This window comes from Drosophila virilis, chromosome 2, assembly GCF_030788295.1.
Source record: "Drosophila virilis strain 15010-1051.87 chromosome 2, Dvir_AGI_RSII-ME, whole genome shotgun sequence".
Taxonomy (NCBI): domain Eukaryota; kingdom Metazoa; phylum Arthropoda; class Insecta; order Diptera; family Drosophilidae; genus Drosophila; species Drosophila virilis.
The window spans coordinates 17171131-17192979 of NC_091544.1; the positions used below are offsets into that span (position 1 = coordinate 17171131).

Here is a 21849-nt window from a genome sequence, read left to right on the forward strand (position 1 = left end):
ATTAGTCAAAATTTCAAAGTAGCCAGCCTAGCGGCAAATACCCAAAAAAAAATAAAAAAAATTAAAATTTTTGTACACATGTGATTTAAGCGAACTTCTGTGATACAGTCTTTTTGTAATCCCCTAATTCATCAAAACTATATTGATAAGAATTAAATGTCTGTGGGACAAATGTCATTGAAAATTTGTTTTTCATGAACGGACAGTTATTGCAGCATAAAACTTATGTTTGGGAAAAAAAGGCCTGTTTTTCATTTTTGGAAAATATAAATCTTATACGAGCTCTGATTTATTGTCAACATATGTAATTTATAACTAAGCTGGAAGTTTTAGTTTTCAGATGTTATTTAAAGATCAACAATTTTCAAATAATTTTATTTATTTATATATTTTTTGTGTTGTACAGTTATAATTATATTACAGTTAGGACTAGAATATATCTATTAATATGGTAGATACATCAAGATTGAATACCAACTTATTCAAACACAAAATAAATAACTATTGTTCTTGTGTTGTAGAAGGCATTGCTTACAGTTAAACAATAATAATACTACATACGATTACACAAGTACGAGTACATTATAATGCAATGTCTTTCCGATTGAGCTATATAGTTATAGCTTGCGATTCTCCTCTAGCCATCGTAGCTTACGTACAGATTTTGATTTAGTTAAACGTTTTCTTTTGTTTGTGTTTTTCTTTGTTTTTTTTTTTGTTGAAAGTCAATTTCTCGGCGTGCTACAGTTAGGTGTATGAAAGTAGTAATATATAACCCTGAGTTTAGTTTATGCTAGTCTAACATTCAGCTGCAGCATCAACGGCTAGTTAGTATTTTTACAGGTCCGTAACAAAGGTGACGCCTCGATTCTACAGATGCTAGTATTTGATTTGTTGATTTGTTGATTTGTACAAATTGCAAATGAATTGATTGATTTAGTATGCACATTTTTGTATTCATTTAATTGGCTACACGTACGACATAATATTTTTAATTTAAGGTTTATTATATTTGTTTTGTTTTTATTTTTTTACTTTTTGCCTTTTTTTAATTACTTATTTATCACAACAAAATGCGCTCGACATTTGGCAATTCTCACACAACAGCATTAATAACAACAAAAAACAAGAGTGGGCTAGTCGGTTGCGTCCGACCAGGGGATACCCTGTACACGACACCGAGATCCTTGCCACTGTGCTTCTCCATTCCCTTGAATAACTCAGCCGTTAATAGTTCGTTTTATAATTAATTTCCAAGGATTAGATGTGGCCTTCAAATAAGTGGGTTATGCCCCAAAAATTGTGTTTCTTTTATAAAGTATCAAAATTCTAAAAATGTTCTTGATCGCTTTATACCTACACACTTAATTTGTAGTGCACCAAATCAAAATATCCAATCTTAAATCGTGGCTGATCGAGTTTGTGAATGCAGCTACTTTTCAAACTTGAAGTCTTAAACTCCAATACTCTCTGAGCTTGATGCATTCAGACAGACAGACGGACAAACAGAATGACTGACAGATAGACAAGTAGGGGGAGCTTGGTAGACTCGGCATTATGAGGTCGCAGATAACTCCTTCTGCCTGTTTGCATAAAACCAGCAAGCCCTTTTTTATATACATTTGTGTACAGGGTATATTAAAAAACAAGAACAACGACAACAACAACAACAGCAACCACCACAGCAGCAGCAACAACAGCAACAATGGAAATTGTTCAACTCTGTTTGGCTGCGGCCGTTGTTGCTGCTGCTGTTGCTGGCAGCTCATTGCTGGCCAATTCGGAAGCCTTCAACTCGGGCTGTTGTTGTTGTTGCTGTTGTTGTTGTTGTTGCTGCTGTTGTTGCTGTTGCTGCTGTTGCTGCTGTTGCTGCTGTGGCTGCTTTTCAGTTATCACGGGTGAGCTGTGCTGCGTTAAAATGTCCGCCGGTATGAGACCCTCCTTGACGCGCTTCTTCTGCTTCATGCGGCGGTTTTGAAACCATATTTTGACCTGTTGATTGGAAATTTATATAAGTTTGATTCGAGCTTGATATTGTGGCAGTGACACTAGTTGAATGTGGCTTGGATTAATTATGGGCAACTTTGGTGCGAAACTAGGCAGCTTCATTAATCAATGTAGGTGACCGAACTTCCGGTCGTTTGCTATCTGCGTTTATGTCTGTCCATATTAAATGATTGATTATTGGGTGAAAGCTTAGACTTTTTCACAAATTGATGGTGATATTCACTTGCTTTAGCCAATATTTTTTCATTTGTTTTGCTTTTCTATTACGTTGTAATTACTTTTGACAGCTTTAAAAGCACATGAGAGCTTTAATGATTCAAACTCAAGTAGGAAGTGAAAAAATGGCTGTTTTAGCTGACAGTTTTTCAGCATTAAAAGCTTTGATTAATGTCGAAAGCTTTGAAGGCAGATGAAAGCTTTAATAATCAAAACTCAAATACGAAATACGAATAAATAAATTCAACTTTTAAGTGCCTGTTTTTCAGTAGTCACATCAGGTTTCAAAGCTTTGATCATTTTTGACTGTTTTAAAGGAACTTGAAAGCATTAAAAGCTTTCTGATATGCAAAGATATCTAGTTGAACTCGACTTATGCTGTATTTTGTTATTAATTTAAAATCTCTCTAGCCTGTGTTCTTTTAGCACTTTCAGCTTGTGTCATCAGAATTTGAATTTAGAATAAGAAATTTGTTTCAACTGTAACCCACCTGCGTCTCGTTTAACTGCAGCGTATTGGCAATCTCGATGCGACGAGCGCGCGTCAAGTAGCGATTAAAATGGAACTCCTTCTCTAGCTCGGTCAGCTGTTTGTTTGTAAAGTTGGTGCGGCCCGAGTTGTTCGTGGAGGATAGACTGCAGCCGCTGAGGCCAACCCCGGCACTGGCACCGGCAGCACCGTTGCCGCTGGCTAGGCCCACGCCCAGGCCGCTGGATGCGCTGCCCGCGGCCGCATTGTTTGACAGCAGCAGTGGATTCTGGATGGGCAAGACGGCAGCGCTGCCGCCAACGTTGCCGGCGCGGCACATGTCGAGGTGACCATTCAGCTGGTAATCGTGCATGTTGCTCATGTTGGCAGGTAGTTTCGGTGCTGGAAGGTAAGGGCGGAGAGCAGAGACGAGGTTAGCAAAGAATAAGAAAGAAAGCGTCATTCAGTTAGCTGCCTTGGCATTTGTTGTGGTTACTTTTTGGGCTGAGTGATCCCCTGGCGTTGATCTCTAGCTGTCGCAGCTAATCAGTGTGAGAGACGAAGACCCTCGCTCTCTGGGTTCGAGCCTAACCATAATCATTGTGGGCATTGTGTGTGTGTGTGTGTGTTTTTTTTTTTTTGGGCCGTGCCTTTGACTTTTGCTCTTTGCGTGATTTTGCATTTTATTCATAATTTGACATGCGCCCCGTGGCTAAAGCCGACGATGATGAAAATAATCTCTGCCCTTTCCATAGAAGGATTTAATGTGGCTAATAGGTTTGTTTGAAAATATTGGGATTATCCTGACAGCGGGTTTGACTTTATCTTAGGTAAGAAAATAAAATGTATTTGTGGGTGGTACGGGAATTGTGTATGCTGTATTTGTATTCGGGGGTTTGACTAGTTTTAGTAGATTTTTTTTAAGGAAATTTCCCTCGTAAAGACATGTCAAACAGTTATGGCCAATTGTAGAGAATGAGCAGAAAATTGTTTTCCGTTTAGCTCGAATATAAGAAATGTAACAAATCCCCAAGGTATGCCATTTAAAGATAAATATGCAATAGCATATTCATGGAAAACGCTTTTCCTTCATAAATCAACATAAGCAGGTTTTTTCAATTAGCCTTTCAAATAATTTGCCCCAGTTTGGCGATATGCAAGCTGAATCTTTGGTAAAGCTGCAAAATCATATTGGAGCTAAATTAGAGCTCACATCCCTCCCAATGCAAGAGTATGTAAGTATGTGCTAAGTATGTAATCCTTTTATTCTACAACTAGATTCTAATAGGTTTTGAGCTAACTGTTCGATTCCAATTACATATGGGATACCTTTGTTAATACCTTTGCACTGAATATTAAATTATACTTATTGAATCCAATAAACCAGAATCTGATAAGTAAAAAACGTCAAGCTGAGAGCTTTATAAACATAACTTGTATGAACATTAAGAACATGTTGTTATTCGTATTAATGATGCTCATCTGGGGCAATTGAGTCAGCGAAGGCTTTATTTTGTTAATGTACAATAAAAATAAAAATAACTGATCCAGCCAATGGGTGGTTGTAAAAAACCTTTTCACACAATCATAAATCTAAATGAAAGTTTCATTCGAATAAATCAATTAATAAGCATTAAGTAGCAATAATGACGCGTAAGTGTTCATTATTATTGGAACGGCGATTAGCCTTAAGTTAAAAGGTGACCGGCAGCTGGACTGGGCTCCAGGTAATGTACGAACAACAATATTCAAGTATTATGATCGCAAGTAGTTGGGCATTTTCTGCATTCGGCTGGGTTTTCGGCAATTGGTGACGGGCCACAATAAATCAAATAAGCGATATCATAAATAATACGAAACAAAAATAATAATAAAAAAAAAAAGAAAGAAACAATATGCCGTCCACGCGGAGCACGCCAATGAATGATGAATTTATGACACCTACTGCAAAAGAGTAGCCATTTGGCGGATCCAGATGGTGGCCACTGTGGCTCAATTTGCACAGTAGCGCCGGAGTGGTGGCAGGGGCAAGGGGAAGGGGGGTCGATAAGCCGCTGACGTTGGAAATTGAAGTCGAACTCAAAACTCCTATCGTAATGCATAAACACACTGCACACTGCACACACACCAACAAACTCACACACTCGTACAGCAGCAGGCATGTCTAAGAAAACAAGCCCAAGGATTACGTTGTGAGTGGCTTGGGCTACATTTGAATTTTCCAGCAAACAAACGGCAGCGACTGAATGTCGCATTCCGGTTATCAATGCCCCGGCATTTGGGTAATGGGTATGGGTATGGGTATCGAGTATTGAGCATTGGGTATTGGGTATTGAGTATTGGGTATGGGTTACGGGCATGGAGCTGCCAGAGCATTTGCTGGTTAACTGGGCGCTCTGCTTGGTGTCGCACGGCATGTCAAACATGTCGCGGCCAGTTGGCGGCGGCACTGTCGCCTTATACTGTCGTCCGCGTCCGGCGCCAAACGATATCTACTGTGTAATATTAGTTTTAGAGAGCATTATCGGTGGATCGCTTCCACTTGAATGCATGCAATGCAGAGCTGACGTGTCGCCGCCTCTGCTGCTGCTGCTGCTGTTGCTGCTGTTGCTGCTGTTGCCGGCGTCGGCGTCGGCGGCTACGTCTCCGTCTACGCCAACTGCGACTACTGTTGACAGTGTTGAAGAAATGTACGGGCAACTCAGTTATGCTTGGACTCACCCGGTGCACATGCACAAGGCCATCCGCTGGCAGCAACTGTGTGTTTGCACGGGCGGCGGCGGCGCGGGCGAGCGGCTGCTAAGCGCCATGGTGCCATGGTGGCATGGCGCTTAAATGACACTGCTGACAATCAATGTAAACAAGAACAAAAGTTGCAGTAACCGCCGCAGCAACAACAGCTCTGAGGGTGCCCGAGTTGCCGGCTTCGGGTTGCACGTGTGCGGGTGTGCATGCGGGGGCATGTGGCATGGAGCGTGAGGCACCATCGTTTAGATGGCAACAAAGTCAATGTAATTTGATAACATCGCAACTAGCTTTAATTACAATTGCAGGTTTAACTCAATTCTTGTTGTTGACTTTTGCATAACTTTGATAAATTCTCGTGTGAAAAGAAAGTGAATGAAAGTCTCAAGTGTTTTCCAACATGGGTAACTCTGGGGATTATTTATGAGTTGCTTAAGAGCCGCGTTAACTGATTGCGAACAATTCATCATAATGGTATCGTAATGAGATATAATCAAACTAAAACTTGTTAGATAAACTGTCTTGATTATGGCTCTATGTGCAAAATTTCTGTTCGTTTTAGAACTAGTTTTAATCAATGTCAAATATATTTTTTTATTATCATATATCATATGTGTATATAAATAAGTGGATAACCAAATATTGAACACAGCCACATTTGAATAAAAGCTTATAATTAGAAAGTACAAAAATTGTATCTAGAACAAAGTCAATTTTTTAAATTCTAATCGAATTAAAATACAACAAATTGTTGAATCTGGATCTGGACAAAATCAAGTAAATTAAACTTTTTGCGTTGCCCAAACAAAGTGACTCAACAATTGGCGGCCATTTTGGTGCGATATTATCAATATTATGATATGTAGGCGCCAGTGGCACTTTACACAGATCCCCCCCAGCCAAAGACTAGTCTGGGCATGCATTACAGAGCGGGGCGGGCGGATGGGCGAGGCGGATGGGCGAGGCCGATGGCGATTAACTGGGCAGACGTCGGGCAGTGCACGAGCGTCCGATGTGGGCTCTGGTGTCTGGCAGCGGCTCAGTTGATAATGTGCCTTAATTCGAGTGCAAATAGAAAATTATATTGCAATTAAAAGTAAATTGTTTTAATTGCTTGCTCAAGCAACAGCAGACGACAATTAGCCAGTGGCTGCCTAATCGCAATCATAAATGCCCGGTGGCAAAACAAATTTTGGACGATCGCGTTTTGGGCTTAGTATGTTATATTGGTGACGATTTGATTGATCACCTAGGCAGTTAAACGATTCAAAGTATATATATAATTTATGGCCTGCTGTCGGTAGAAATCAAAATTGCTAAACCTAATTTGACATTCGGCCAGCAACATTTCGCAATATGCGCCGAATACGACTGTGTGCTAAGGTCAGCAGATGGTCAGATCCTGGGCCGAGTGCCAGCTGACCGTTGGTCAAATAAGCGAAAGGTCAGTCAAATATATTAAACTAAATCCCAACAACGCAGGGAATTTGTGTGCTTGAGTGTGCCGCAGGCTAAATACGCTTACAGTGTTAATAAAATATATATATATATTGTCATTAATATTATTATTTCCCTGTAAAGTGTGATATGCAAATGCTGTGTTTAGAGGAAATAGAATTGGTAGGAGATGGTAATCTTTGCTTATATAATGATATCATGTAGTACTAGCATCAGGCCTTATACATTTAATGAAAATTTGGAAATAGCTCTAAAAAGGGTATAGAAATTCTCATAGCTCGCAGGACTAATTGACTTATCTACCCCCTATTTAACCCTTTGGTAAACTGTGAACCATTTGAGTGCGGGGGTGTGTAACATATTTGGCTGGAAAATGCTTTCTCTCATTTTGGTAATTTTGGTCATTTCAATGCGTTCGCTGACTTGACTAAAACTCACAAAACTCACTAATCCAAAATCCATTTATGCTGTCAGTTTTATTGGCCGCCTGTCAACTTGAACTTTTCACATGTCATGCAATGCTGCAGTTTCGGTTCTTTTTTTTTTTTGTTTTGAACATGAAATGCACAAAATTTACCTGCATTGTATGTACCTTCATATAGGCATTAACATATATGTACATATACCAGAAAAGTTTTCATATTAATTGAAAGTTGTTTGGCTGCGGGGACACCCCGTGGCTTATTAGTCACGATCTGTAACATTATGGACAAACGTGAAAATTGTTCAACAAAGGGTTTAAGTTTGATTTGAGTGAAAAAATTCCGAAACTCAAACATAAACTCACTTTAAACATATACCAAATGGCGCCCCATTAAATATCTGTTGTCTGTCGCGCCGGAAGAAGTTTCGACATTTTTTTTTATCGAACATCTCCGTTTGTTCATGTTTGTCTTTCCCGTGTGTGCCAGATTTTCTTTACAAAATTTAAATATTTACACGAATCTATAGATACGCACCTATTTACCTTATAGAAGCGTTAATAGCAATATTTTGGCTACTGTTTCCCTAGATTACCAGAATCGAAAATCGAATTCCAGTAGCTGAGAATTTGGACATTATTTGGTTTACCTTGATAAGAAGTCGCACGTGTGTGTGTGTGTGTGTGTGTGTGGACTGCCAACAAATTGAAATGTGCGTTTATATCGGTCACAATAGATAGAACGTGTGTGTGTTAGGTCGAGTTCAATCGAACAATATTTGCTCATCATTTCAATTACCAGAAGGCCGTCTGATTTTCGGGCCCATTTCTAGCTATCCTTCAATTTGAGTAAAGAGCCCCAGATTGGTGACAATATTTTAAGTACTAACAAAAATCGAACAACCCTTCTTCTTATGATACTGATTCCTAATGGAAAAATTACTTGATTTTTGTTAGCATCGTTTAGAAAACATCAAGCTTGATATAAAACATCCTAAATCAAGCAAAAAAATAAGTCTAATATGTACTAAATATTGCTTGGAACTTGGTTTACGAATAAATAAAACTTAATTACATTGTAAAGATTGACATATGTAATCACCAAAACGATTTGAATTAAATTTAAAGGAGCTGAAACTACACTTACGCATAAATTGCGATGTGATTATCTTCAGATGTTGGAGCTTCTGTGTTGCAAAAGGATTTTCAAATATATTCTAGATAGTACTCAAAACTCGTTAAATGTTTGTTATAGCTTCAATCCATATTTAAAGCGCATTATTCAATATGTAGGAATATATCATTGATTTACCCGAAGGCCATAATTATTATTTTCAGTAAAGAAAATTTGATAGAGTAAACGACATTTTAAATATTAAATATTTATAAATAATAACTTTTACACGGAACTAATAACTACTTACGATCGGTATAGACCACCACATTAATACATAATAATAATTATAATTGTTAAATATGAATCATGTTGAAATTGAGCGTGATTCATGGCAAAAGTCCTGTATCTCTATAAGGCATATCTGGAACTCAACTTAACAACTTGTTCAACAGTCGAAAAGACAATTTTAATTGTGACGTTTTGGTGAGTCAACAATAACAACAACCACAACAAGAAATGAGGACTTTGAGCCAAGGTATATGGCAAATGGTAAGCTCGTAACTCTTTCGGGCTGACAGTCCAAATCCAAGGCCGACAAATAGTATGTTGTTCTAATTCTAAAATGGCGCTGCATTTGCTTGATTCGATATTTTTGAGAAAATGTGCGCTGGTACACAAGGCAAAATGATTTATTATATTGAAATTATCTCATGTAAACAAGTCAAGCTGCCAAGCAGAGCTAATGCCACTTGTCGGCGGCAACAGACAACAGCCAACAGCCAACAGGCAACCCCGCTACACAAGCAGCTACAAAGTCAGCTAAATTTGTTAATTTGTCTAATGAAAAATGTTGAGCAGGAAAACCAAAAAAAGAATGTCGGCCTATGCCAGAGCATTAGCACATTGGCCAATATCGAAGGCGACAGTTTTAGACGGGCTGTTCCGTCTGCCCACTCGCCCTCTCTCTTTCCGTGTGTGTGTGTTTCTGCCTTGCTGAATTTTCGCACGAAGATTGATGATGACATTAGCATCATTGTCGAAAATTTTAAAGCCCAGCACCAAAATTGCCAAAGGACGAACAGCGTCTGGAACAGTGTCCTATGCGTCTTCAACGTTGTCGGCGGCACTTGAGTCTCAAATGTTTTCAAATTTGTTTTGTTGACATTTTAATTTGCAAATACTTATAGACATGCTATAGACTATATATATATACATATATACATATTATACATAAATATATGTCTATATGTGCGTGTGCATCAATTTTCGTCGTATGCCAAAAGCTTACACGAATGCGGCATTAATTGAATTAAATCGTCAAAGACGCTGGCAGCAGGCGCAAACAAAGAGGCGCGCGCGCGGGTGGAGCGTGTCAAGTGGATTTCAATTTGGAGCACTGAAAGTGTTGACTGTCAGCCATTGGCACGCACATACACACACACACACACACACACACGCACGCACATACCAACTATATACTTGTCAACCCACATTTGGCACTGGCAGCCATTTTTTCTTGGCTTTTATCGAGCACCCTTATTTCTATAGAACTCTGGCTGTGTCAAATGAGAATTTCATACACACATACGCACCTATATACACACACGCACACACAGAGAGATTTAGGTACATCTAAGTACATACAAAATAACAAAAGGGAAACTATGGACATCTACTATGCCATTTGGTGTGTTTGTGCGTGTGCGTGTGTGTGTGTGTGTGTGTGTGTGGCTCTGCATTTTCGTTGGTGATCCGTCATGTTGTCAGAATGTATTATTCGAATTAAGATTTTACTTTTTTTCTGCCATTGAATTGAATTAACACAACACTCACTCACACGCACACACACAGCCATACCAAGCAGCTGTGCCTCAAACACACACAAACACAAACACACGCACACTCACCCAACTCCGAAGTTTTCACTACTGTCTGTTAACTTAGTCAGTTCTTATTTTAGCAATTGGAAGTAGCTTTCTAGTGAATTTTATAAAAATAAATACACAAGTCTAATCTAAAACATTTTGGCATTATCAGGTTAGCAACTATGCTACCTGAAATATAAGTATATTATTATCCGGTCCTGTTTGGCGACTGAATGTCTAAGGTTGGAAAATTTCCTCTGGAAGCAAACGTCACAATATACGTGCCTAGATAAGTAGGGGTATTCCAATTATAAGCGTTTTTATTGAAATATATTTCTACAATTAAATCTGTAATTGTTTTATTTAAGTTAGAGTTTAGAGTTTGGTTATGTAAACCGGGATAGGATCAAGGAAGGTGCGCTAAAAGAGCTTAAATATATTTGTCCTTATTTAATTAGATCTTTACTGATAAGTTCAGGACAGCCGCGAAGAATCTCTGGGATAATTTCTATATTATCTAGTTAACAAATTCGTTTGTTATCATAAGGGAGCAAAGAAGTTTATCGTAATGATATCCTTTGTCTTTAGCATAGAGCTCTACATTTATTTAACTAGTGAATATATTCTCATTTTAACATATCAATATATTTGAAATGTTTGTTTTTTTCAGAGTGTTTTTCCGTAGAACAATAAACTTGTAAAAACTTATAAAAGTACATTGTAAGATGAAAAATCCGTAACACAATTTGATTTAATTAATTTAAAAATGTATGCAAAAAAGTTCAATACTTTTAATTCTTTGAAGCTCTACAAGATAACAAAAACATTTGTTCTCTACATTTTTTATAGCATACAATCTGGTTCAAAAATGTTGTATACGATTGCTTAATCTCAGTATTAAAGCCAAGTACTATCCACTTTAAAGTGGAAATTATAGAAGCAATGAACCCAGATCGATCTTTTAAAAAATTTAAAACTTGCACGTCTAACTAAGCCAATAAAGTGTCATACAGATAATACTTTAAATCAGCTAGGCCAACATTGTATAGCACCTGCAGATACATCCATCAATTAGCTACATCCAAATGAATCTAGCAGCGCGTGTCGCAACGCCAGCTGAAGTTCAAGCGTACAGCCCTAATACCAGAGGCCACTAGAGTGTCCACTTTAAAGCCCTGCGGCGTCAAGCGGTGTCCATTGTTGTTATCGGACCGGAGGGAACTGGTACTGCGGCTCGGGTACGTGCGTATCACGGTGACACTACTTTAATGCGTTAGATATCGCCATTTCACAATTGATACAGAGAAAACAAATGAGAGTGCTCTAGTCAGCATTGCCCGACCAGCAAATGCCCACTACCCAGCGGCTCTGATGTAAGAGCGTAGATTCCAATTTAAGATCGTGACATGCTAATTTAACCTAATCTGCAAATCGATTCTTTTATCAATTTTCTGGAATCGAGGCGAGATATCGATGCGATAGCTACGTTCCAAATTTCAAATATTTAGCACTTATATTCCCTCCTAGATAATTACACTCTCCGAGAAGCCCCCTTCCGCCTGTTAAATACGTGACTCCTCTCTTGAATTTTAGGAACTTCAAATTTCAAGCTCCTTTATCCTTCCTTGGATTATTAAGAAAAGCCTCCTTCCCCCTGTTACATACATAAGACTTTTCTTTTCGTATTCCAAACTTCAAATCCCTAGATATATTCCTTTGTAGAACTTAATAGCGTCAGAGAAGCCTGCTTCCGACTGTTACATATATAACACCCTCTTTTACCTATTTTCAGCGGGCACAGGGTATAAAAAATAACAAAAATAGCTAAACAATGATAAAATCCAAACAAAGAAACTTCAAATTGACAGCTTTCGTTTAACTATTATCTGCTGAAACCGTTTGCCTCCGAACACGCACCGCTCTCGAATGGCCCATGCCCAATGAATGCGGTTGGGAATTTCGTAGTGCCCGGGCATGAAATCACCTTCACATGTTGGCGCGCCTAGCGAGAGACAATTGTAGAGCTCTGGGCTCAGAGGAGACATGTCCAATGGGGCGTTGCGGCCCCTTTGATTTGCAGATCATTGGCTAAACGCGTGTGCTTTGGAGAGCCGGAGTAAAAAAAAAAAAAAAAACTTGTTTCAAAGAGCACCGCAACATTAGGAGAGCAAATGTAACCGGGTATTGTTCTGCTTGCACTATCTACAAGTCCGTAGTATTGCCGAACCAGTTGTCTATTGTCTATAGCCGGGCATAATCGTAATGTGAGCAGCTTAAATTGTTAGCCGACTACTGTTTGTTTCGTCAAATGATTCATTCATTTAAGCAGCGAAATGTATTTTGTTGTTATTTTCGTTTGATTTGTAATTATTTTTTTATTTTTATATTTTGTCTCGGCGTTACATCGAAATGCCATTTGGTCATTTATGCCGACAAGATATAAAATAACAAAGCCCAGTGGCAGTACAAATGATGCATGGGCGCAGGTTCAAAGGAATTTCACGTTTTTACAGACCCCCCACACCCTTCTTCCTATCAGAAGAGAGTTCCGATTTTGTATTATGATAATTTCAACTGTATTGAGTGTTAATTGCCTGCTTAGGGAATACAGTTTGAGGTAAATACCTCAGTACTTTTTAGAGAAAAGTATTTCATCCAACTTACTTGTTTTGGAAAATTATGAAAAAACATAATGGGATATTCCAAAAGTATTTACTATTTGCGTTAAAAATAAGTGCACATCAATTCTAAGTAAACTAAATGTATCTCTTTTTTAACTTTTAATTTTTTGAGGACAAGCAAACATGTGCTTTATAAACATAGAACACAGGTGTTGGAAATGCTTTAAAAAATATTTTTGGGATTATATTTTGTTTTTTAATAGGATTCCAGTCTGCAAATAGTTAAACCTATTTAAAATTTAAGGTTTTCAGGTTGCTTGATGACTACTTTCTAGTGTCACATTGGGTTCAGAGTTGCACAGTTGATAGAAAAGTTGCAATAACAATTTAAAATTAAAATTTCTACGCCAATGTCAATGCAAACAACTAAACTATTCGCTTGATAAATATGTATATATAAATTAATTAGTTGTGTACGCTTTTTATCAGTGACCATTGATCGATACACATACATACGAGCAAAATATATATCTATGTCATGATTGTGTGCAACTTTGTTAAGCAGATATTGAAGCGTTTTTATCGGGTCAACTATATGTTGTGCTTGTGTGTTTATGTGCGCCTGGCACGTAACTGGATACTTATATAATTTAGTAAATTATACACTTGAAAAGTATTAAAGGCAGCCGGGCAGACGCCACGGCCAGACTGTGCCATCGGCTAGGAGAACCTTATGCGAATGCAAACAAAAGATAAGATATCCTCCTCGCTTGGCGCACTGTTTGCACGAAATGTCCAAAAAGGCAAACAGCCAGCGGAAAAATCAACTGGCGACAGGCCACTGGATGACAATATTATTATTCTCATTCTTTTCTCTTTTATTTTTTTGGGTAATATTACATAACAAGACGAACGCACCCTCGAGTATCCTTTAATGCAGGCAATGTTTGGCTTATAATATGGGGAATGGAATTGGAACAGGAACTGGGCACCAGCATGGAGATACTGACTGCCTTCAAGGGCGCAGCCCCGTTGCGGATTTCTGTGGCTGGGCATGTCTCTGGCTGTCATGAAAGGCCGCTAATGCGCTTCTCATGTCATGCCTGATCTCAAAAACTTTTATGAGAACTGACATTTGAGGTGTGTAAGTGTTGCAGGCCAGTCCAGAAAGAGACCCAGAGAGAGAGAGAGAGAGAGAGAGAGAGAGAGAGAAAGAGAGAGAAAGAGAGCGACCGGGAAAAAGAGTTTGTATGCGGATTCGGATTCTTTTCTGGGCACTGATAGCACCACACTCTTAAGTGGTAATTAATGTAAGTACTGTGGCGTTTATCAGTTTACAAATCGATTCCAATCTGAAGGAAAAGGAAAAGCCGCGGTTGCTACTCCGAATAAGTTGATGGCACAGCCCCGTGCTGACCCTTTACCCCGTTGGAAGGGAATTTAATAACACGCTTTCAAAAATGTTAGCTCAACGCGCGCGAGCGAACAAAATTTGTCACGACACATGCCGCACATATTTTTTTTTTGGATATGTATTTTTTATTTGTGTTTTTTGGTGGCTCCCTGGGTCTGAGGGCCAAGACCGAGGCCAATCCAACTAGCCATTGTGACGTACGGTGACAGACAGGCGGGCGGGCCGCTGTCTGGACTCGGTACGGCTTTCGGTTCGGTTCGGCTTGGTTTGGCCAAGCGTTTGATCTTATCTCAAATTCCTGGTGGCCACTTTTCTATCCACAATATCATTTCGTTTAAATAGTCTGCCGTTTTTTTTGTGGGTTTTTGTTTTCTGTAATTTTTTCTTCCATTTTTGTGTTTTGTTTTGAAATGCACGTAATTAATTCATTTCACTGTGGCACATTCGGCGCTGCGTCGCCGTCGCGTGTTGGTGTCAAGAAATATCAAAACATCACATCAAATAAATGTTGAATACGCCACAGCGAGCTGCAAGGGCCGAACCACTCCTCCGTATGCCCTCGCCAGCTACCCCCGTGCCCAGCAACACCTTGTCGAACTTTGGCCCAAGTTTTTAACTCAGCTAGTTACAGGTCGGACCGACAGTTATGTTAATTCTTGTGTTAGGTTTCGTTTTCGTTCACTTTGGTGAGCTCTATTCATATTTCATATTTTCATATGGCATAGTTTGCGTGTTACTCGAGTATTGCCCCGCCCCCAACACCCAACGGGGGGAAATGCCGCGACAAAGTGGTAGATCGTTTAAAAAACAATAAAACACGAGCCCGAACTGCAAACGAGGCACAACTATTTAACTACGGATAGTAATTAAATTGTTATGCCGCAAGACGGTGGACAGTTTTCAATTATGTGCGCCCATAAAAAGACCAATAAACGTTAACAAATACTCACATCGTGTGGAGCATGATTTAGGGCTATACGAGTATGAGATAAGTGTACTCATAAAACGGGTGAGAAAACTCCCAATCAATGAGCGCTGGCTCTGGGGCGGAGCATAGTTGCTAAAGATAAAGCCCAGATAACTTTTATACAAAATTGCATATGTTTTACAATTACTTTAAAGCTGGCTTTATGCATATGATAGATAATAATAATTTCCCCTAAATGAACTTGACCCATTTAAAAAATATTTAAAAATTTGTTTGTGATTAGCTTTTAAATGGTTCAAAGACAGCATATTCGTTTTTACAAATAATACTAGTAAGAAATCAATTACTTGGCTAAAACATAGACATCACACAAAAAACACACCCTGTAGTTTCTTTTCCTCACTATATTGCATTAAATTGCTTCTTAGTTAAATATTAAATTCATATTTTGAATATTTTTTTACTTTTTCTTTTTCATCTGATCCATTTGATTTGCCATAAATAGTAGAACAGAAAAAAACTAAAGGAAAGTCAAAGAGCTTAAATGTATATATACATGTGGAAAGTAAAGTCAACTTGTATTATTTCAATATAAAATATTCTTTTTAGTTAATATTTTAAAAACTTGGGGAGTGAGTAGCTACTCGTTGCATTCCGCTGTTTACTCAGTCTATATATATATACTCTGTCTATATGAAGTTTGCAGTCTATTGACAAATTCCTGGCCAAATTGTCAGTGGCAAATCCCTTGCAAAAATGCAATTAATCTAGTGTATAGTGAATTGATCTGCAGGTAGCATAGGAAAGCTATTCCATTTTATAGCAGTCAATATTCCCGCGCACCCACTTTTACCCGCTCCAGTATTTGTGATATGGTCTGGTTATTGAAAAATACTGATTAACACATTAAAGATCATTGAATTGAATGCAATGAATATGAATGCAAATGTGAATGTGAATGTGAATGCGAGTGCGAGTGCGAGTGCGAGTGTATGTAGGCATTTCGAAATACGCATTTTGCTGGCAAGCTTCTGCTGTGCGTGAATGCCAATATGTCGAATGCTACCATTTATAACCATGATTGCTGATTATGCTGTTTCTCTGGCTGAAAATGGATGACATGACAGATGGACTGAGGCAAGCATGCGCGCGCACAGCCAGAGACCGAGCCAGAGACTGAGATCGAGACCAAGACGGCGATCAAGTCTGCGATCGGGAACGAGACCTGCTCTTCGTCTGCGTCTCTTGTCCAGCTCTTGAGGTTGGACTCAGTGACAGTTCGGTTGCAGCGGGTCGCAAACAAGAACTCTTTATTTAAATAATCATTTTTTCTGACAGCCAACTTGACTTCCAGATCGGCATCCAGCAACAGCAACAGCCTCAGCCACAGTCGCAGCGACAACTGCCATGTGAGTAGCTTGGCTTCATTCTTGAGCTTCATTCCGTGCTGCATTTCTTTTATACTTATTTTATGTTATTATGATTTTTCATTTTCTTTTCATTTTCTTTTCTTTTCTTTTCCCCTTGCTCTTGCATGCTTCAATTGTTTGTTTGACTTGCTCGAGACGCGCGACGTTTAAGCGCCCCATACGGATTTGGGCTCGGACATGGGGCTGGCCTCCACTTGCACACGTCATTGTCATCGCAGCTCCCAGCTTTTGGGTGCGGCGCGTGGGGATCTCTGGCGTCGTTTAATTGAAAACGATGCATGTAAATGACACTTTTCAGCATTAATAAGCAAATATTTGTATGATTATTGGTGTAGCAAGGGGATTACGTTCCAGCTGTAAGTGGTAGGAGCGCTCTGGCTGATATCTGATCGAACTCGGGCTGCTGTCGCAACAGGTAAAGTGCCTTAACTAGTTTTGAGGTCTGGAAGTCAAATGCGCCTGTTACATCGATTCGCCCAACAGGTTCAGAGAAGCTTCAGAGCACGCATTCAGTAAGAATGCGATACAAATCAATCAATTTCATTAGAGGCAGATCAAAATAGTAGTCAATATAATTTGATATTTTACAAAACTAAAAAAGCTTATAAGATTAAAGCTGTTTTATGAGAATATCTTATCGAAATAGATGATCAGGTGCATATATCTCACATGCAAATATTTAGCTTATAGAAAATATATTACAATTATTGTTGCTGAAAACGATATTTTTTTTATAGACCGCAAAGGATTGTAAAAAAATGTTCCTAACAATTGGTTTGTTTTGTATTCTAAAAATTTTGAAATTATTACGAATAATGGAAAAAGAACGTATATTATTTCGCAAGCTTCTGACTTTAATAATTAATGAAAACTCGAAGACACAATCCACTTTTAATATTTTTCATAAAAATAAATTTGTTATACATTGATTGAGATGAATAAATCAAATATCCATGGTAAGATAAATATCAGACAAATTTTTAAATGAAGAAAAATGTAATCGTTTTGAGCTCTCCGATATCCAGCAAAAAGATTTCCATAAGCGCTCTTAAGCTTTAAAATATTTATCGACAACTTACAACGATCAAAGTCCAATTACGAACATATTAATTATTCATTTTATATTTCATATACACAGGTTCCACATATTACTGAACGCGCAGTTTATCATGAATTTCAGTTTATTATCCGTTGAGTATTTTTCTTAGTTGGCTAATTTCAAGATACAAAACTTCTCAGCGCCGTGACAAGTGACAACCTGACTGACTGCACAGCATTGACAAAATTATCTGAAATATGCAAGAAATATGCCAAAGTGGAAGGTAAGGGACAGGGGGGGGGGGGAAGAGGGATTGCGTCTGAAACAGCGAAAATTATGAGAGACCGGCAGGCTAAATCTTTGGCATTTGAAGAGACGTTCTTATTTTTAGGTGACATGCCCTCGGTGGGACGTCTGACGCACTTGGTTCTTTCGCGTATATCTGGACTGTCAATCAGTTTTGAAAGTCATCGTTTTTTTGATTTAAAAATTGTATTTCATTTTGTTTTGGTTTTACCCTTTTGCGTTTTTTTTTTGTTGTTGTGGTATGTAATATCTTAAACACCTAATTAGGCACATCTTGTTTAACTGGTTTAATATATTCATTTTGTTAGCTGTGATCTATTGATGGCAGCGTTTAAATTGACATTAGTAAATGGGTTTTGGTGGAAGCTGAAATGGCAATTATTAAAACTATTTAATAGTTGCTTAACTACCCATGTTAAAGCGATTCGAATAAGGTGCCAAAATGATGAAAGGTCTAGTTGAAAGGCTTATGTGTTCATCCTTGATAATCGCACAGAATGTACAATATATTGGCCCTTATTGGCGGAATCTGTTGTTGTGATTTTGCCAAAAAAATATCTATTAGAGCGATTACGTAATTAATTTAAAGGTGTGCTGATTGACGCAGACTTAATATATATCTCAGCTGCTTATTTAAATTAAAATGGCGAATTAATTGTCTTGAGCATTCTGGATTTTCTGTGATCACAGCCTTAGAGCAAGATAGTTTTAGCCTCACGCTAATAAATATTAACCATGAAATAAAATATAATCATTTGGCTTAGATTTTTCAAGTCTTAACAACAACAAAAATGTAGACAACAGTTCCCACACCCGCCGTTTAAAATGCTTCCACCCTCTGGATCTGCCCTGCAGACCTGTTCCGAACCCTTGAAGCTCTCATGCCCCAAAGTCTTTGCCATTGTTGTAATCATCAGACCTTTGTTCAATATTTAAAAATCCAAGCGACGAGGTCCGATTATAAAATTTTATGTTTGTACCAATATATAAATAGATTTTTAATGAAGGAATAGTATGGAATCGTATGTAATTGCTTAGGCAATTCCCTCTCTTCCCGACATTAGCATTAGTTAAAACCAATTACGTTACCATAATTGCAGGCATGTATTAAGATAGAATATATATGTATGTAGAGAAGGGAGTACCTTAATTAGGTAAACATAACATTTGCTTGGGGCAAAACTTACCTTGTGGCTTGGGAACATTCCGTTTGAGCTGCATCCACTTGTAAGTTGGAATGTTGGCCGCGTGATTTGGCGATTTTGATTGTGAGCTCGCTTGGTGCGTGGAGTTGGCTGCAGACGCAGATGTTGTTGATGACGAGGTGGAGCTACCAGGCGATGTGACGCCACCGCTGCGATGATTCCGGGCCATGGTCATGCAGTTGGTCGAGCCGTTTGGTGATATCGAATGCTGTGGCACAACCTGAGCCTGTGAGCTGTTTGCCTGTTGCTGCTGTTGCTGCTGCTGTTGTTGTTGCTGTTGCTGTTGTGCCTGCTGCGCGCTGGTAGTCAAACTGGCCAGATGGCCATGACTGAGACTGTGATGCAAGTGGGCGTGTGGATAGTCCATGGCAATGCCCGCATCTAGCGGATAGCCACCGCTCATATGCTGATGATGATGCCACATCTGCGGCGGCGACTGTTGCTGTCCGGCAGCCAGTTGCATCATGGAATCCGGATCCTCCAGCAGCATGCCAGGCGGCGGTGCCGCGTAGCCTGCATGCAGGACCGCTGCATATTTCTCCTCCATTTGACCGCCATAGCCATGCGGCTGAGTCTGCGCCTGCTGTGCCACACTGGGCGAGTATAGGCAGTCCAGATTTGTGTACATCATGCCATTCTCGGAGCTAATGATGGGCGCATGCGCATCCAATGCCTGCTGCTGCTGCTGTTGCTGCTGCGTCGCATTGGCCGCGGTTACCGGTGAATTGTTTGCAGGTGGCGGCACCGTTGCCACAGCGGCTGTGGCATAGTAGGAGTGTACTGAGTCGCTCTCATAGTAGGAGTCGGCGGGCGAGTGGCTAGTGGGATGCAATGGAGTGCTGTTGGGTGCCGCTACCGCCGCCGTGGTGGTTATGCCATACTCCGCAGCGCTGGGACTGAACAGATGCGAATGCGGATATAGTTGCTGCTGCTGCTGCTGCTGTTGCTGCTGCTGCGCAAGTGGATGCTGCAGCTGGTGCTGTGCTGGCGGTGGCGTTAGCTGTTGCTGCTGCTGATAGTAGTTGGGCGAGTTGCTGTCGTAGCCACTGTAGGCCAGTTGCTGGTGCTGTTGCACTTGCTGCTGTAGTTGCTGTTGCTGATGCAGTTGCTGCTGCTGTTGTTGCTGCTGCTGTTGCTGCTGCTGGTGGTGGTGCGTCGGGGAGGGAAAGTAGTTGCTGCCATAGCCATCATAGGCAGTGGCCGTGGCATGAGGATGATGATGAGGATGGTTGCCGTACATGCTGCTAACGTCCATCATATTGTATGCCAAAACTGCACTCAAAGAATTTTATTGTCTAAAACCACTTGGGAAATTGCCTAAATTTGTGTCTAAGGTTAAATGCTGTTTAATTTGATATTGCCTAAAAGTATAAGACCATTTAAGAGTTCTATTTTATCCATCGAGTGGTTCAAAAGAGTTCATTATGTTAAGAAAAATATTACTTAAATTTTTATTTATTTTTTTTTAAACTGAATTCCAGCTCAAAAGGATAAACCCATAAAGCTATATATAAGTTTAAGATATTGGGCTAGTTTTGATTATGAATGTAAACGAAAAGGGAAAGCATTCTTTTTAAACATCAGCTTATATAGGGCATTATATTGAATATGGAATACTGAAAAACTGTTGCAAAAATATGAAATTGATTTTATAGCTTCAAAAATAGTCATTATTTTAGGCAATATATATGTGGTAATTCCCAAAATGGTTGCTTTGGGCAATTTAAATATTTGTTTTGTTTTTAACACAAACTAACTTTTTGCAAATACAAATTTTTTGGGTGAGCCAACAGCTTGTCGAAACAGAGGCACGTTTAAATATTTAAATAATTGATTATAAACACGCGGCTTTCATTTGATTTTCAATACATTTTGGCACACTGTCATAAACAGTTACAAGAAACGCGCCATAACAGTTTCAGTTACAGTTCCGACGGTCTCTTTTTTATTTACTACGCGACGGTTCATGAACTTCGTGCTGCATGCGCGCTAACCAAGTCGTGACTGATTGCTGGCTGGCCGGGCAGCCAACCCAGCAACACACACAGCGACGAGCGGCATGCCTGCAGGCCACGCCCCGAACCGGCAATAGCCGTCATCTCGCTTGCGCCTACTGGGCTAGGCCTGCGCCTCGGCTGGCGAGCATAGTGGCATCTCGCTCGCGCCACCGTTCAGTGTCGGCCACAAGAGCTCTTATCAGTGAACTCCCGGCACCGGCACGGGGGTTAGTCATTACCGGTTTTGGCAGTTGCTGTTTTCATTTAGTTTTTGCCGGTCCCAGGGCAAATGCTGATATTAGAGTTACGCCCATGTTCATGTCTTATTTAACTGGAAGCCACACACGCACACACAGGCACAGGCACACACATATAGCAAACACATATGAATACATTTTTCTTTTTGATACTTTTGGCACGTTTTGTTATTTGTGTTTTCGCACCTACACGCAGCCAAAACTCCCAAATGAATTGACAGTCCAGGTAGTGGCCAAAATTGGTCAACGAAGCTCGACTGGGATGTGCCGGCAGGGGATGCAGCTGTCAATCGTCATCATCATATCCACATATGACAGGCCCATCTATGGCTGCTGTGGAATTTAAATCGCCTT

The 21849-nt window shown here is 39.6% G+C and overlaps 1 protein-coding gene across 2 annotated transcripts; it reads right to left on the reverse strand.

The window, feature by feature from the left end:
- Positions 1 to 406: 406 nt before the first annotated feature.
- On the reverse strand, positions 407 to 21233 carry lab (labial). 2 transcript variants are annotated; one of them, XM_070207720.1, is made up of 4 exons: positions 20999 to 21233; positions 19224 to 20570; positions 2715 to 3094; positions 407 to 1992 (listed from the first exon to the last, which is right to left on the reverse strand). In XM_070207720.1, exons 2-4 carry the CDS (start codon positions 20497 to 20499, stop codon positions 1717 to 1719), a joined length of 1932 nt encoding a protein of 643 aa, XP_070063821.1. In that variant the 5' UTR covers positions 20500 to 20570; positions 20999 to 21233; the 3' UTR covers positions 407 to 1716. The 2 variants fall into 2 exon arrangements, with proteins under 2 accessions (XP_070063821.1, XP_002053531.1); XM_002053495.4 differs by having other exon boundaries at positions 19224 to 20602.
- Positions 21234 to 21849: the final 616 nt, after the last annotated feature.